Source organism: Melanotaenia boesemani, chromosome 1 (genome assembly GCF_017639745.1).
Source record: "Melanotaenia boesemani isolate fMelBoe1 chromosome 1, fMelBoe1.pri, whole genome shotgun sequence".
Lineage (NCBI taxonomy): Eukaryota > Metazoa > Chordata > Actinopteri > Atheriniformes > Melanotaeniidae > Melanotaenia > Melanotaenia boesemani.
Window position 1 is genome coordinate 18383037 of NC_055682.1, and position 18464 is coordinate 18401500.

Consider the following 18464-nt stretch of genomic DNA (forward strand, 5'->3'; position numbering starts at 1 on the left):
TCCAGTGATTTATAAATATCAAACATTGACCAAATATCATGATATGTTAAAAAAAATGTGGCTGCAAAAACATGCGAGATTTTTATAATACAGCTCATCACCACTTACTGATGCATTTTATAGATTGGGGAGTTTTAACTCTGAGTTATTTATTATTATTATTATTATTATTATTGGGAATTGACACAAATACAAAAAGAAAGGGAAGCAAAGGTAAAAATGAAGAGCTAAATCCATTGAACATGTCTAAACATCTTAAGGATCATAGTACTCCAATTTTACATTATTTTATTTGTATCTTGACTGATTTAAAAAGATTTAATATCAAGGAAATAAACATTTGTGGCGTATTAGCGTTTTAAATTCAGAAGGTGCAAGAATAGAGAAAATTATACATTTTTGTTTATTTCTTTTTTCTTTTCTTTTTTCTTTTGTGATTCAATACATGTATTAGAAATTCGTCCAAATATGATTAAAAAAGCACAAACTGCAACTGACTGCAAAAAAGTGCATTTAAAAAGTTGTATTGCAAATACAGACACTATAAACTTATTTTGCTTTGTTTATTAATATGAAAATGAGAAAAAAGAAGTATCCCTGAAGTGAAAAGGATTAATAATAAATAGTTGGCTTTTTAAGTGTTGTGTTAATGGATGCAAATTTCCAACAATTATAATAGATGATCATTTTATTCTTGTGAGAATATTTTTCATTTGAAATTGTTTGATGTAATATTTGGATTGAGATTTTCCACACAGCGTCAATTCTTCATACATTTCATTCAAATCATTCAAATCCACCAGTTTTTGTATTACATAATTATGTATCTCACAGAGCGTGGTATGGGATGTAACAATGTAAATGGCGCTTAAAGCTAAAATGTTAAATGGAAAGGAGATTTATGATAGTCCTCCAATTTTGAGTGGACAATGTCTTTTTTTTGAGATTCTTATTGTCCCTCAATTACTGGAACTAATTAATTTTGCGAAATGAAATTCATCACAAGTTCATGACACATGAATATTACAGCCATGTTTGATAACGTTCATATAAGTGTTGATTGCCTGAGATGAATCATCAGATATTCTATCAGCTATGTCAATTAATTCTCTTAGAAAAAAAGGTGTTAATAGTGTGTTAACAACACTGTGTGTGATGTTCAGTCCTTTCACCATCACCATTAACAAGAAATTTTACAGAGGCATGACTGAAAACTGTATCTTCAGTGTCTTGTTGGCTCTTTGCACTTTGCTGCGTTTCATAAAAGTAAATGAGACTGGAGGGTGAGGCACTTATACATTACATGTTTGCAAGGTAACACATGAAAACAGAATATGATTAGAGCATGTAACAAGCACCCTGTTGTCTTTTTTTTACAAAGAATTTGGGTTAATACTGTGTTATCTGTTCATGGTGAGCCAGTCCAGGCTCCTACTGACAAAAATGTTAATGCCAGAAACTAGGACATATTGTAAAAATAAAAGTATTCATATCTATGGTCAATTCACTGGCAGTTGACAGAAATGCTGTTCAGTGTTTTGGTTTTCTATAGTTTTGAATTTAAATTCAAACTCATTCACAGTAATATGATCATTACTAAAAGTAGTAAATGGTAATGTGTAAAGTACCTGCTGCTGATTTAATGTGTTATGAGTGAAACACACAAATCTAACAAGTTTATTTGTGTAGAACTGGTGAGTTAATCTGACTTTTCTAGCTCCTGTATGCCATCATGGGCAGTCCAAAAATGTTTGAATTTTAAAGCACATATTTATAAGAAACTTCAAACACTAAATTTCTTGAAAAACCGCAAAGTAGCATGTCTTCAACGTCACTAAGTGTGCAACAAAACAGTAGCACACAGTAGCAAGATTTGCAAAAGAATAGAAATATTTACCTTTGGAAAACAAATTAGGTCATGAGAGTGGGACAATGCATTTAAAATAGTTCAAATTCGTCTCGAGTGGCAACCTCCCATGTTTCATGAAGGACTTTGTAGAGTGTGAAGTGACGGATGCCCTGCAAAAATGCCACTGTTTAGAGTGGCACTTGTTTCAGTAGCACAGCTATTATTTTCTACAAGTCATTTATACTGAGTGCATCCATTTCAGATGTTGTGTGGAGATTAAAAAAAAGGCATTAAAGTCTTGCATGATCTCATTACAGTTAGTTTCTTTCAATATATTAAAAAAAAGTGTCCATTTTTAATTGATTTATTTTAATGAAATAAAATATGTAATTATTAAGATGTTGTGACTTCCTGACTTTGTTTTTGCACCAGTTTTCTGTAGTTTTGGTTTCTAAGGTTGCACACTTGTCAATGAGTTATCCCCACTGCTACTACTTTTTTTTTTTTTTTTTTTAAGCACTTTTATCTTTAAAAATGTAGTATGTGACTATTTTTATTTGACTGATGGGTCATCAAAATGTTTTGCATAGTTGATTCCATGGGCATAGGCTAGTTTGTTAAATCAAAACTGAAATGAGATTGCGAGTACAAGATAAACGTTAAGCTGTAAGGACTGATCAGCAGCAGTTTGGTGCAGCTGTGAGGCATGGCCTTTTGTCATTTAGGACATGGTGCCATCTAGAGGGAGGACTTGATGTTTTCCATTTGCATCAAGCTGATTTGATGTGGAGTCTTTTCTACAGGCCCTTCCTGTAAATTGCTTCACTTATGTTTTAGAATAATAAATAAAAGAGAAAGTCTGACTGATAACATCAACATAAAATGTAATAGAATAAGTTGTGTAAAATGTTCTCCCACAATCCTGTCCTTTTTTTATAGAACAATTCCAGTAATTTAAACAAGTGTCATATAGTAAAGTAAAATGCAAAAGTTCACTCATACAAATTCAAACAAAGGAAATAATTGGCTTTAAGTTTAATAAATGCGCAACAATTTAAATCATAACTTTCACCTCTAATGACAACATTGCATATAGTGCTACAAAAATAAAAAAATTTCCCTTTGGGATTAATAAAGTATTTTTTCATTCATTCAAAAAACCTTTCTTGAAATAATATTTGATATATATATATATAGGGTTATTATATATAATAGATCTAGTGATCTAGTGTAACAGCAGATGTTTAAATTTACAATCATCTATTTATTGTCTCACACACCTTAAAGCAACTTATGAAGGCTTCTTGTTTTAACAAAAAATAAAAAAGAAAAAGATGTCCTCAGTTTAAAGTAGCTTGAACAAGATTTTTTAAACCCAATATAAAAATATTGCAGATTTAAAGTGTGTTGCACATGCAGCTGTAAAACTTTACTGCCAAATTGCTGCAGATAGGAAGTAAACGCAGTTGTATCTTCAACTTATTGTGAGATAACGTATTTCATTTAGGATTTAAGGTAAAACTTTTAATTCATTGACAACATGTATTTGATCAGACTTAGTGTCCACATTATTGGCAGCTATTTTTTGCCACGGTGATGGGCACCAACCACCATGTAACTGTCAGATGAGATGTTCAGGCTTGGTGGCTTTGCTTTGGCCCGACAGACCCTGACCTCAGATCTGCTGCTCGGCCCTCCTCCCCCCCTGCAGGGGTCGTGTTTCTGAAGGTAACTTATAAAAGGCTCCCATCCTCCACCAACACGTACCATTACATGACGCTCATTCAGCATCTGCAAACATGAAACAAGACAAGTAATCAGTGACGGCATGGCTGGGAATATTTTTCATCTATGGATTTTTCTGGCTTATATTTTACCAAGGTGTTTACGAATTTTCAATCATATGAAGAGCAAAACACATGCACAAGCACACACACAATGACACGCTACTCTAATATTAACAAGCCTTTTGTGTGCATGTGTAGCTCTGATTGTGAAAAGCAAATGATCTCTCGGATAGCTTTGTCAAAATCTCATTAAACCAAATGAAACTGCACCTCATGGCACCAGCTGAGCACATATACTACTCTATAATCCACATTTAAGCATGCAAGCACACACACCATGATGCACAAAGGCACACAGATCTGCAACACAATCCACATACCAGTCACTATTTTAAATATAATGACCTCTGTTGCCTATGAGGCCAGCCTATCTGTTAACTACAGTTTCAGTCAGGTCAGATGTGTCTGAATAAATGTGTCAATTACAGACATCCAGCCATCTTGCAGGAAACAAATTGCTGCCATGGCAACTACAGCCTCAATATGAATGACAGAATAAGAAAGAAGAAGGAGAAATTGAGATGGGTTCAGCACAGACCCTCAACTCCCAGAGGGCCTTAACATTCCCAGGAGGCCTTGCAAACCCATTCATTGTTCTGTCAGCACCAGCCCACCCCCCTCCTGCCTTATCGCCAATAAACCTTTCATTATGGAACCATTGAGAATGTGATAAAACAAGCAGATCTGCTCCTCTAATGTGGGGAGGTTAGCGTTGCATGTTTTGGCTGAGGAGAAAAAATCAATGGCACAAGCACTGACACGCTTACACAGGCAGCTATTGAGGAAACTCCAGATTAGATCCGTCTCAGCTGTCAAGCTGCAGATTAAAATGTTAAGGTTGACAGAGGTCAAGTCTGACATCCTGGGTAAACCACCTTCTTGTTAGATGTGGAAGGAATATCAATCTGTCCTTCCTTTGTCCACAAAAATGTTATTTTATTTTATTTTATTTATTCATTTTAGAGACTAGTAACCCTTATGTTGTCCTTATTAAACAGATTATAAAATTGGAGCTTGGTCTCTCTATCCCTTTTCAAATAAAGCAATATTAACTTACATTTATCCCTCTGGATATAATTCTTCTCTTCTATCTTTATATCACTTTTAAAGGAAACTCATATGTTGTCAACCAATACACCAAACTGACAAAAATGCAGACATTCTTTCACTGAAGTATTCTAAGCAAGCCCTCTTTGTGAGACAGACCTCCTTTATTTCTGTCTCTGGAACTCCCACTCCTCTTTCAGGTCTCCACACACAGTGTGCTACGTCTGCAGCCCATAAACTACCGTCTGGTTTCCCATGTGTCGTTCCTCTGGCAGTTTTATCGATTTCCCTCTCTCCCCTCCTGCTGAAAGATGCATGAGTGTACTTGGGAGGAGGAACCATCTATACACTTGCCAATAGGAGGCAGGCTTTACCCACATCCGCTGCTTTTAAAGTACATTCAGTACTGTCAGTTAAACAACAGTCTGAGGAAAATTACAGAGGACCCCAATGTGTTATGCTTGCTCTCTGACCTACTGTAATCTGATTTCTCTTACAAAAGAGGTTCAAATCTCAATGAGCTCTTCTGTTCATGAACAAGGACCACACCTTTAAGGAGAAGAACACAGTTGTTAAATTAATTATCTGCAAGATAAAGGTGTGTCACAAAAACAAGACTGAACAGGTGAGCAGGACAGGTGGGAATCTATAGATTTAGACTGTTTGAGATGTGGTCCTGTTCCTGAAATTCAACAAAAATAATTTATTTAGATGCAAAATCACACCTCACACCATTTCAGAGCTCCTGGAAAAGCACATTGATGAGAATGATGACAAACTATATCAATTTATTAAAGTTAATAGAGTTTTTATTACTTTTATTTTTATTGTTCTTCACTATTTCTTTCCCATTTCAGCTTTTGTTCATGGCTCCAATTTTGGAGTAGCATATGTATGAAAAGACTAATGAGCTGTTGACTCCAGTTTTCTATCTTCTGCTATATTATTATAAATTTTACTTGAAAAAAAAAAATTAAATCACATTTAATTTGTTATTGTGTAAAGGCAAAATAAAAGTGTTCACACTTCCAACTCAATCCCTTGTCCAAGACTACTTAGCATCTGTGTGTCAGTGCACAGGGCTTAACTTTAGCAGTATTCTTTGCCAGTTGTCACATGGCTATCACTAAGAGTGTAAATTTGACACAAGCCACAATATTATCCCAAACCTAACCAAACAGCATCTGAAAACAAAATTGTAACTCTAGTTATAGAATTCACACTTGAGTTTTCATCTTTTCTCACAACCACTCCAACTTTTAAATACACTTTTCTTTATCTAACTTAAAATTTTGTACCACTGCATCAATATAAATTCCTGTTAAAATAAAGTATCTTTAAATTCATTCAATTTCATTATTTTGGCCATTGAAAGCCACAATGCTCACTCACTTGAAAGATTTTGCTCAAGAAGTACCTATCATGTACCTACCTACCAAACTCAACCACTTTAATGGTCTTGACCAACAGTCAGCATGTGAGGCATAACCTGCATAACCAAAAAACATGCATGGTTCTATATACTAGGCCTACTTTGTGATAATTAGCCATCTTGGCATGCTAATCTAGCAATTTAAAATGGGTAACATGGTAAATATTATTGATGCCTTTATATGGAGCTCATAGGTTTGTAATACAACATGGAAAGATGTGAACATGACTTGTGAACAGCTCAGACTTCTTATGGAGTAATGAGGTAAACATGTTAAACTCAACCAGATCTGAAGGCGTTACCAGCATGATAGCATGCTGACAACTGACAACAACCATGTTATTTCTAACGTTTTCTTTAGCATATGATTAGTTCACAGAGGTTTCATGAAATTGAATGAAATGAGCAATAAATGAGATGAATTATATAAATGAGTGATTAACAGAAATAATTGTTCTTTTGCACTGGTGGTAATAATAACTTGTGTTCCCCATCTTGTATAAGGTCATAGGTCAAAATAAGCAACAAAACAAAGACCTGAAAACTGACTGAGCTAATGTGTTGTTCAAGAACACAACATGGGGTTTGTCACTAAAATGCTCCACTGAGAAAACTTATTTCCTCTTCCCCATTTTGATGGTTTTACTCAGCTTTATCATCTTCCAGAAAAGAATTCTTTCATTTAGGTTGCATTAAAAACAGAAAAGATTTTGCTTAATACTGCGAGGTGAGTGAATGTATTTTCCTTCCATGGACACAGTCAGACTGTATTCTCCCTGATACAAAGCTGAAGGAGAGCCTAATTGGGCACAGAGAGAAAGAAAAGCCTTCCTCTTTTTCAACACTAAAGAATAGCGAAACACTCCAGGGCCAGGATGATTGAATAGTCTCCTGAGGGAATAGAGAGGGGTGGGAGTGGGTACTAAGGTTGGGAGGGGGTCGGGTGTAAAGTTTACATGCAAGGAGGGGCGGTCATGCTCAGTTGCTCATTAACAAGCTGTCTGATTAAACCCCTCACTAATGACTTTGTCTCAGTAATCAATAGTATCTGCTCTTTAAAAAGGTCTGTACACATTGAACGGAACACTCTCCTAGGAGTGACACAGAGGTTATCATGGTATATGGTAATTGAGGTTTATGGCATGTTTCCCTGCACACATGTAGACATGTGTGCGCTTTAAGGTAATGGATGGTGTGAGGGGGTCGATGGGCTTCATTCAAACAGCTGAGGTGTGGTTGCTTGTCAGCGTTCAGAAGAGAAGGGAAAATGGAAGGGAACAATGCATGTTGTGTCTACACACTGGAAATTATGGCTGAAAACTGACATCTAGACATAACTATGGCAAGGCGCTTTATCTCCAAGACTGCATGAGATTAAAAAAAATAATAATAATTTGATACATATAATAAAATTAAACCAATTCAATTATTCCTTTTTACTCTTTTTTGAAGCTATCTGTATCCTTACCTTGCCTTGGTTTTCATGTCTTTTTCACCTCAGGCGTCTGTGGTATGGTATTAGGACATGTGCTCCCATGTTACTGACAGGTCTACTGTCAGAAAACAGGTGTTCTGGAACTAGAGTTTTTTTTTTTTTTTTTAAATTTTTAATTTTGAAGTGATAAAAACGTAGTTGTCCCAAACTAACACTAACAGCACTAATAAGCAGTTTAAAGAGTGCTTCATACATCATCGGCCTGCTTTAAGAACCATTTCAACTCTATGCTGTCTAAAAATGTATATTATATAAATATATATATATATTTAGAAAATATATTCATGTCAGTATGCACTAATGTTATATTTTCTGCATGTGTAGATGAACATTTATAATCAATGAAAGAAAGCAACCTCTTCTCACGTTTAAAACCATCCTACATAGAAAGCCTTAGACTCCCTAGTGGGCTGCCATTTAAAGCACACGCCAGGGTCACGTCTTTGCAGAATCATCCACAAAGAGACGTGTTTGTTTTTCCTCCAGGTTTATGCTCTCTGCTGAAGGTCTATGTCCTGAATACAATCATTGTCAGCCCCATCTTATCCTGACCATTGGTTGCCAAGCAACCCTGCCTCCTGTTTCTTGAGCCTCCATACAGATGCATATTGGGTGCAGTATGGCTGAGGGAGGCTGAAAAGCACCAAGTGATTGCATATCAGTCACTCTGACACTACACTTGTTGCTGACTCAACTGTTGATTAATAACCTTAAGGCCTTTTCACCTCAACTCATATTTTCTTCTGTAGCATGTCCAATGCATCTTCATTGTTTTAGTCATTAGATTTGCTTTATAATCTATAAGTTCTGGTACCACACATCTTCATTTTCAAGTAGTGTATACACACTTATTGATTATTCTAATAGTTTAATGGATAATAAAATAACAAATCTGAACTTACTGGCAGGTGGATTGAGGACAAATCTCATGTTCTAGAAAATATTTGATGTTCTGACTTGTAACGTAATCACTGCTTGTCTCATGTCAGCGAGGGTTTCTTTAGAAAAGAATGCTTTTCATTTTCTTATGGGGAGATCGAGGTGGATGATGTGCAGAACTTTAAAATAAAAAAGTTATGATCCACATGTGGTGAGGTGTTTATTGGTAGAATATATATTAGAGGAGAAAAAGCAAGTTTAAGTGTCTTACCCTTATATACAGAACTTTATCACCAACACGATAGAAGCCTTTAGGTTGTTTCTCAACAGGGAATCTGGTAGAACAGCTGCAGGGGGGATTTTCAGCAATGTTTCTAATCTGAACAAGATTAAACAAAGAGAACTGAGCACAAATTTACAATGTACATTTTGAATTAGTCAAAACAAGATTAATTTAACTGGAAATAAGATTCGTACAATATCATCCAAAATATTGGTGGTTGTGCTCCTCTGGCTTGTAGATTTGAAAGATGAACGAGAAGTCGGCCTTGCAGGTGGGGAAGTGATGATAGGTGTGGCTGTAGGAGAGTGTTTATTTATTGTGGTAGGGCAGATTTTGGCAGTGGATTGCTGATTTTGGACTGGTGAAGGTTTTGACAGCACAGCTGAAGCAGATGTGTCCGTGGTGCAGGATGAGGAGAACAAAGGTGTTTGTGTTGAGGCTGTGGTTGTACAAGGGTTAGAGGCTGAGAGGGAGGGCAGAAGAGGGGAAGAGCATGCAGGCACTGGGTTTGTAGTGGCTGATGGAAGATCAGAGGCAGGGAGGGCTTCAGACAGACAGGTTGTACTCTGAGTGAGAGGAGCAGGAGTAGGAGAAAGAGGAGGAGAGGGAGGAGGAGGAGGAATAGGGGCTGGGGGTAAGGATGATTGTGATAGTGAATACAGGGATGTGGGAGGAAGAAAAGGCAGAGGGAAGAATGGAGATAAGCACTCGTCCTGCTTTTCAATCTGTTTTTCCAACTTCACCAGCCCCGGTGGCTCCACTCCATACCTGAAAGTGAGGTTTACAAAAAATATGAAATTCAATTTTATTTGTGTAGCAGATTTAAAAACAAACTTCAGTTGACCAAAATAAATACAAATAAAATAGCAAGCATATATATATATATATATATATATCCTAAGCTTTGAAAGATAGAGCCTCTGTGGGATTCTGTTTTTATTCCCAATAACATTAAAGACTTGTTATTTTTAGTAATTGTACTGAGTTGGTAGTTTCCGTTTACCTGGCTGCCATTCGTCCCAACTCCATCAGGCACAAGCACACTTCCCGAGGCTGTTTATGAAGAACTTCACACAGAAGGTGAATGAAGAACAAACAAAGAAGGTTGAGGAGCAGAAATAAAGAAGGCACATATATGAATGCAAAGATGCTTCCAGAGATAAACGTCTGTATGGGACAAAAGAAGACAGGAGCTGCTGCCTGAACAGACAGGGCACGTTTCAGGGAGTTTCTATTGTGCTTCTCTATCTTTAAAGGTGAAGGAAATTCCCTTGGGTTCTGGATTCACAGCATGAGGGCATGAGGGCTTCATCAATGAATAACCCTCTTATACCTCTGCTATCTTTTTATTCAAGGGTGGGGAGTGTTCTGACTCAGATAAAAAAAAGTCAAGATGACAGAAAGTTAAGCATAAAAAACATGCAGAACCATAAAGTACACAACATTCACAACTGAAACAGAAAAAAACTACAGACACAATAAAGGTTACAAATCTGTATTTGACATCCACCAGACAAGAGACTTGAAGAGGAAGTTTGCCCCGTCACTTCATTAGTAAAGTGATGCTGGTTATTATGGCTCCAAGGGGTCTTATTGTTGATGAGGATTTACCTGCATATTATCATTCTCACGCATCTGCTGCCTTGCTCAGGCATGTCTAAATAAGAAGTGCATGGAAAAGAACATTTAAAAAGAACCATGCAAGTATGAAAACACAATACTTTGCATATAAGTTGTTATTGAAAAAATAATACAAAAAGGAAAAGAATATATTACCACTGGCTCACACACATCTAGTGTGATCCCTATATATATATATATATATATATATACTATCTAAAACCTAACAAAACATCTGATAAAGATGGTTCAACATAGTGAGATGCCTTCTTTTACCTGACAAAGCAGATTTAGTGTATGTTTACAATTATTTTTGTGAAATTAGGAAGTGAACAACAAAAGTATTATAAAATTTGACTCATAACGCATAACATGTGAAATCTACAACATGAAATCAGACAAGGGAAAGTAGATGGTGGAGAAAGCATCCTTAGTGAAATGGACAGATCAAAGGGGAAATAAGGACGTTTCTTAGCCACACAACAAATATACCACAGCTGAAGGTATATACATGCAAACAGCTGAAAACTGTTGTAAGCTTAAAGTGTACAAGGCTTTGATATTAATCGTGAAATGTACTGCAAGTCATGGTTTTTAATGGCAGAGAAGAGAAACATCAGAGCTCTTTGACTCCTTAATGGGAGGCACAATCCCTGGTCTTAACTCACCCAAATCCTCAGACTCAAAAAGGTAAGACTCATCAACACCAATCTTTCGACACCAGTAGAGGAAGTTGGCAGTGTTGTCTCGTGCGAAAAATGATCCAGATGTTGCATCAGCTCGCCACTGGATTACTCTTCTTACAAAGGGCTGTGATTGTTTCCAACACACATATACAGAGAGGGAGTGAGTCTCCAGTGGAAACTCATTATTGGATTAATACTTGTTCATGAAGGTGTTTACTGGCATCCAATACACACTCATCATAGTGCACAGTTCAAGACATTTTCCTTTTGTTTTTTTGATCATGCATGGAGAACAAATTAGGAAAAATTATGTCTACACAAAGTGAGAAAACATAAAAAGCTTTTTGAGAGCAAACGCATCAATAGAAAGCTTGAGATTTGATTTTGGATTTTTCTTGTGTTACAGTTCAATCATACTTGACAGTTGGGGAGAATTTAATTTTAATTTCTTTCTTTCTTTCTTTATTTATTTCTCTAAATTTGACTGGTGCAGTACCTTGCCATTGTTGGCATGAATCATCTTCTCTTGAAGGAGATGTGCCAGCTGACAGAGGAGAACACCATTATCCAACCTCTCCATCAGACTGTCTGCGGTGAGTTTCTCTCCTGAAGAGAATCCACAAACACACACTGAGCTACATACAGAAATTAATCATTGTGTGCAATGTCTTGCTATATCAATCTGTTTATATATTAGTACCTTAACTCATAACTTTTTTTGTTATTTATATTTGTTTATTTTCCTACTATTAATATACTGGTTGCCTTGTTTTTGTTTGCCATTTCTAACGATCTGTGCCTCACTACTGACCCTGTGAATTTGTTCTCTCATGTTTAAACATGTTGTTGAATTGTAATAATGAATTATTTAATCTTGTGGGAAAACACACTGATCAGCAATGACATAAAAATCATTTGCCTATTGGAGAAACCAAAACAATTTACAAATGACAAACAAATTCAGGTGTCTCTTGCCAAAGAGAGTCTGGGAGCCGTCCAACAACCTTAAGTTTGTAAAGTTCATTGCTCCACGTCCTATTTAGGATTTTTATTTCAGTGCTGAGCTTGTTCCAGTGTCTTCAGTGTCCCGTATTATTATCCTCTAATTTAACAACAAAAAAACTGGCATTCAGTAAAAGGTTTTGGAAATAACATCTATGTTTTTTTTAGTCCAAAAACATTTCAAATGGTGCTTATGATGAATATCTTCTGCTGTCAAATAAATCACATTACAGACCTACAACTTGTTAGGACACATGCTATTTTTTCCTTTGTAATGTGGCATTAGTCAGAAACTCATCATGTCTGAATAACTAAACAAATGTCTTTCAGCAGGTTGTGACATGTGTAGACTCTTAATGTTTTCTCTCACAATACAGCGAAGTGAAAAGAAACATCTTTACGTGTAGAGGGACTTTAAGGATTTATGATAAGTAGGTTAAAACTTCCTTTGGATTTTGTTTAATACTTCCTTTAAATGAAAAGATGTAAGGTTCTTTCATCTAAAACAAACAAAAAACTTGGGATAATACATTTGAATGTTATGCTCTCATTTTAAATCAACATACTCCTTCAAATTGTCAAAAAATAGAGAGGAAATAGAAAAGAATGAACTTTTCTTTTATTGTAAAGGCTGCAGCAAACAAAACTTTTTTACAAAAAAAAAAAAAAACTACCTCACCCATCATGGTGTTGAGCCAGAGTGCCAAGTCGTCTTTCATTGGCAGGAGGCTGGCATCATGACGGTAAGGCAACCACTGGTTGTACTCCTGAGGACTGGCCAGGCCTGGCCCAGAGTGTCTGTACTTTGGGGAGAGAAGGCAGCTCATCCCAAGCCCGGTCAGGTGCCTGGGGCTCAACGGACTGTCGAGGCTGGTTGCCATCGTTCCTATTTCACTGTCCATGCTTCACTTACAGCTGGCCTTTGATGCACTCTGCTGGGCTAAATAATTTAAAGCACAGATAATGTGTTATAATATTTTAGTAGTAAAGTTTTTTTTTCTTCTACATATTCTCATATTTAAAACATGTAATGCAGTAAAAGGTGTTTACACTTAATCATGAAGTAGTTTGGCTTTGTCTTGTTAAAATAAGAAAGACAATTTTAAAGGCAAAATTAATTTTGTTTTGCATCTCAACTTCTTTGTAAACTACAAAAGGAGATTTTAACTACACTATATTTATATTAAACACTTTTCACGCCAGTTTTGTTCAGTTAGGTTGAAGAAAGAGTATTTTCTTTGAGATTAAATCAACTGGAAATCCACATACTTGTTACCAATCAAGGCAATTCACTTTAAACAGTTATTTTTTTTTTGTTAATTTGTTTTATATATTTGTAAATAAATTCAGGCATTGAGGAGTTAAAAGATGTTAAGTGTATTGATGCTTGGTGAATAAAACTAATATTTATTTCTTGAAGTAAAGGTGCAGCCATTTTACATTTTGTTAAGTGCATGAATTGTTTAGGTAAAAGAAATTGGCTTTTCAAATTTTCATCTGTACACTCTTGATTTAAGTTAAATTTGTAATAAATATTTAGAAATTGTTCTCTGCCTTTTAAGAGATATCATGTTCACAAGATGCATACAGATCTCTGGTTATTTGGTGTGGCGAAACAGCAAAAACAACAATTCAGGTTGAGACCAAATTCACAGGCTGCAACTGCCTTCAGTGTGCAGTTATATTTACAATCAAACCATACTGTATACACAGCCATTAATCAAAGGGATTAAACTGACTGACTGCAGACGGCTTGCGTTTAATAAGATGTACAGCCTCTGCCCTGAGCCAGTCTCCTGGTGCTGCTGCATGGCTCATTTGTCCTGTTCCCAGAGCAGGCTCCACCATAAAGCTCAGCACCATGCAGAGACATGCTCTGACTGTTATACTTGCAGCTAATCAGCTGGAATTAAGACGACAAGGTACACAGCGGGTTACTGGGTCTTCTGAGTAATATACAGAAAACACAAAGGGTTCTTTTTGCATCAGATGACTGACTGTAAGGTTTCGTTATAAAATAACAAGCCAGAGCAGATCTTCAGACTTACAAACAGCATTAAAACAACACACTGCGCTGGTGGGGGTGTGTTGTATTATGTACCAATGTGACTTGAAACATGACCTGGTCTTTCCAGTTTGAATACCAGATAAGTAGCTATTAAGGCTTTCCAAAAACAGTGCAGAAGGGGAAGTTTTCATCGTGGTAATGATTATATATTTGTTTCTTGAGACCAACTGTGAGAAACAGCAACTTTTAATTTAACATGGTCATTCGGTTGCTACCAAAGAGGCTTTTCTAGTCAGAGCCTTTCATGTTTGAATAAAATAAAAACAAAATAAAATGTTTAACTTTAAGCATAAAAACTTCATCAGTGGATAAAGTTACAGTTTTTACATTCAGTGGCCTATACATGCACAATCCAGCCTATAAAACCACTTCTGCTGCTTTGCCATCATCGCCCATTCAGCATGAATGTGTGAATGCAGCTCCTTGTTGTGCTCAGGAACAGTTGTGCTTTGACCAAAAGGCTCACATCAGCATGCATATCTTGAGAATATATTAACCACACTCATGCACTAAATGCTTTATAATAGGATTTAAGGGATATTAAAATCATTATGATTTCTTACATATTTGTACAAAATGTAACTGGTCAACTATTACAGAGAAAAGCAAAACACTGCAGTTTTTCTTGCACTTAACAAGGCTGAAAATGAAAAATAAAGTCTGGAGGAAAAATGCTTGGAACACACAGTATGGCCCATTCAATTACTTTTCTCACAGATGTTCCCCACTGAGTGAAATAATCAAAACATATGCCGCAGCTGCCCTGAGAAGAGACAATAAAATGTTCAAACTTTAAAAGAAAAGAGCTTCTGGGCTTCCTTTGGTATCGTTTCAATGTGGGTATTCTTGACCAACCAATATGAAAGTGATATACAGAACAAATATGTGAAGGGAGTAGAGAGTTTCAAACAGTCCACCTCCTCGTTCCTTTTTGAACTATAACACACACATGCATATTATGAATATAGATTTTTATAAACCTGGATTCTTGATGAATTATATGATCATTTTCAAAATTGGTTAGAATCCTTCCTTTTTCCATCATTACAGCCTGAAGTGGATGGGACCACTTGCATTTTCTGTATTATAGGACCTGTAGCATTTTGCTTGTAACTTTTACATTTTCACACTATGATTAAGGAGAATGTAAGACAAAGGTGAATTTCCAGAATGTACCAGTATGTATGTCAGTAAATTCTGGCCTCAGGTTGTGTGAGATGTAAGTGAGGATTTAGAAATACTGTTCTCCCAGGACATAATGAGAATGGTCTTTGGTAAACACACCATGCAGACATGGGACAGGTCTGCAATGTATGTCTGCCAAGTCTGCGGTTGCTTTACAGGCTGACCATGAGGCCATGAGAGCCTGTCTCTAGCAAAACATCCAGGTGCAATATTCACACCTCTGCTGCAAGATGGCTCTGCTGGGAAGGAAAGGCAAAGGTCACCCATGGGTCCAGCTCTCAGACACAAGCAGCCTTTATATTCCAGTAGATTTAAGTGTCCACATCTGTAAGCACAAACACACTGCCCAATCACACACATGTCCATGTATGTATCAAAATGTCTATTTCACCTCATTACCTTTACTCAACCCTAAATGCTCCCAAAGTATGATGTGCTTCAGTTGTATCGCACAGTCTTCAATTGTTCCTTGAAGCTGGCATCTTCACTGTCTAACTGACGATTAAGTGGAAACAGCTGTAATTACACAGTAGTATGACTGAAAGATGTGTGCAAAATCATGATTTGGAGGTGAAGCAATGACTGAAGTAGCTGAACATGAACAGCATGCAAGGTGACAGAGTGATTGATGAGCTGGTTGCATATGCCTTTCAGCAGCGCTCTAACACCGGCGTCTCCAGAGAATGACCCCAAAGCTTGTGTCTGGCAAACAACTAAATTCACAACTAGTTAACAAAATTCTGCCTCCTAACACGGTAAGCACAGCTCTCATGTTTATTTAGGAAATAATGTAGAAGTAGGAAATTTTTCACTAAACGAAGGATCTCTTGCATTGTAAACTGTTTCTCAGCTGCGGTCTCTACAAACACACTTCAGCGATGTTTGAGATGGGTCTTGGTGTAGCCTAGAGGCTTGAGAAGTAACCATTCTATATGTGTGTCAACCATTTGAAAGAACTGTTCATAAAATATCTAGATTTATAACCTCAAGATGTCCAACAGCGCTGCTGGTAGCAGTAGGTCTCTCTGCTAGTTGTGACTTTGTCTCTGGAGTCAGTTTTTGAACTATAACAGCTTATAACAAGTCATGTACCAGCACTATGAACAATATGTTTTAAATGTTTATAACTGCATAGTTGAGGTGTAGTTTCACCTATAGCTGTACTCTTGCCCCAAGGCGTCGCTTCACCAGCTTCTAGACTAAATAAACCCATATCAGCACAGGATAGAGAGGTACCGCGTAGATGCATGTTATTCAGCTGTGATAAAAACCAATAAATCTAGATTGAAAAAAGTCTTCCATGAAGTGTTTATTCAAATTCAAGTAAAACAGCTAAGATCTTCGAACAATCAGTTCATTGATGTGACTCCATGAGACCAGAAACATGCTGGAAAAAGGATTCCTTATACAAAAATGCATTAACAAATCTAACATTTAAACATGTACAATGTTGTGACTTAGTGGCACAATTACTCTTTCTTCTGATATGCATTGCAAAACACTAAAACTAAACAAAAAGTAATGAGAATATGGGGAGGCTGGATCTGAGTGAACTGTATTGGAAATTATGCAAATTAATTTTTTTTAATCATTTGAAACTAGTTAAGTTAAATTCTGAACATCCTGTGTTATTAATGGAAAGACAAAGCTATTTAAGTCCTTACTTTTCACTTAAATTAAAACACACAAAAAAAAAGTAAAAGAAAATTAAAAAAGAAAAACTTGAAACCACCTCTGATAATGATGGAGACACATTTTTCATAGTTTTTAGATACAAGACTGTTTTTGGCATTATCACTATCAGCATCAGCAACTACAGCTGTAATGAACACAGAGATGTACGTACCAAACTCCAATAGTTACTGCAGGATTCTTCCAAAGATTTCGATCCTCATGAATGACTTTCTTCACGGGGTCTTCTCCTCACACACACATGCACACATCACTCCCAACCAGATGTTCATCGCCCTCAGGTCCGCCACATGTAAGTACACACCAGCGTGACAGGGGGAGTGAAAACAAACTCTCCTGTACACGCCTGCAACTTTGTGGTGTCGTCTTACAGCAAGTGAGACTGGAAGAGAAAACAAACAAGTAAAACAAAAAAAACAAACAGTACAGTGGCTGTTGACTTCTTTCTTTCTTTCTTTCTTTCTTTCTTTCTTTCTTTCTTTCTTTCTTTCTTTCTTTCTTTCTTTCTTTCTTTCACCACAAAACACAACTCTTCGGGGGCTTGCCACATGGTGTAAACAAAATTAACAACAATGAAAGAAAAAATCAAATCCAGCACGTTACTAATTCATTGTACAGTAAATTGATGATTGTATTAGAAATATATTGTCTTCACTGGATCTGCTAGAGACATTGGTCAGTTTCATTGAAACTCACCTCCTTGTATATCCTTGTTTTGGCATTTTGTACTTGTGGTGAAGGTGAAACTATGAACCGGGTCTGAAATAAGAGCAAGACCCTTCTCTGACCACGTGGTTGACAGGTGTTAGAATACTTAGATGTGCAGGGGTGGGTCTAGAAAACTTTTAACGAAAAGGCCAGGCAGGAGCATTGACCAGAAAAAGGGCGGCACAAATGAGTTTTTTTTTTTTGTTTTGTTTTGTTTTTTTTAAGGCCTAGGTTTTAGTAAATAATTAACTGATTATTAGAACTTAAGTGGTCATCAGATGTTAAATATGGAAAAACAAACAATGATATTTTTCAGTGTTGCTGTAGGAGAGGAGTGACTGAATCAAATGAATGTCTCGTTACCAGGCCTCTGCAGAGCTGAATGACATGTGGATGAGGGAATTTGGCCATTTGATTCAGGTGTGTTGATAAAAGGTTGCATCTAAAAGCTGCAGGATGATAGATCTCAAAGACCGGACTTGGGTACCTCTGATGTAGAACAACATATAGAAGTGCATTGCATGCTGCATTCACTGACACTTGGGACATCTGATATTTACCTAAGTGAAGGTTGGTTTACACTTAACATTTGTTAGCAATTCATTAAATAGTAAATGGACTGTACTTATATAGCGCTTTTCCAGTCATGACTACTCAAAGCACTTTACACT

At 36.5% G+C, this 18464-nt stretch overlaps 1 protein-coding gene across 1 annotated transcript; it reads right to left on the reverse strand.

Moving 5' to 3' along the window:
- Positions 1–944: 944 nt before the first annotated feature.
- gas2b (growth arrest-specific 2b) lies at positions 945–17392 on the reverse strand. The gene is made up of 8 exons (XM_041980709.1): positions 17240–17392; positions 12820–13080; positions 11635–11744; positions 11121–11262; positions 9836–9899; positions 9027–9600; positions 8821–8928; positions 945–3640 (listed from the first exon to the last, which is right to left on the reverse strand). The coding sequence occupies exons 2-8, from the start codon at positions 13040–13042 to the stop codon at positions 3428–3430; spliced, it is 1434 nt and encodes a 477-aa protein (XP_041836643.1). The 5' UTR covers positions 13043–13080; positions 17240–17392; the 3' UTR covers positions 945–3427.
- Between the last annotated feature and the right edge of the window lie 1072 nt (positions 17393–18464).

Excerpts from the sequence above, each read along its gene's own strand:
- gas2b (XM_041980709.1), bottom strand. The coding sequence starts at position 13,042 with ATGGACAGTGAAATAGGAACGATGGCAACCAGCCTCGACAGTCCGTTG. Across the intron at positions 11,745-12,819 it reads CTGGCTCAACACCATGATGG|GAGAGAAACTCACCGCAGAC; the intron begins GTGAGGTAGTTT and ends GATTCTCTTCAG. Across the intron at positions 11,263-11,634 it reads TTCATGCCAACAATGGCAAG|CCCTTTGTAAGAAGAGTAAT; the intron begins GTACTGCACCAG and ends AAACAATCACAG.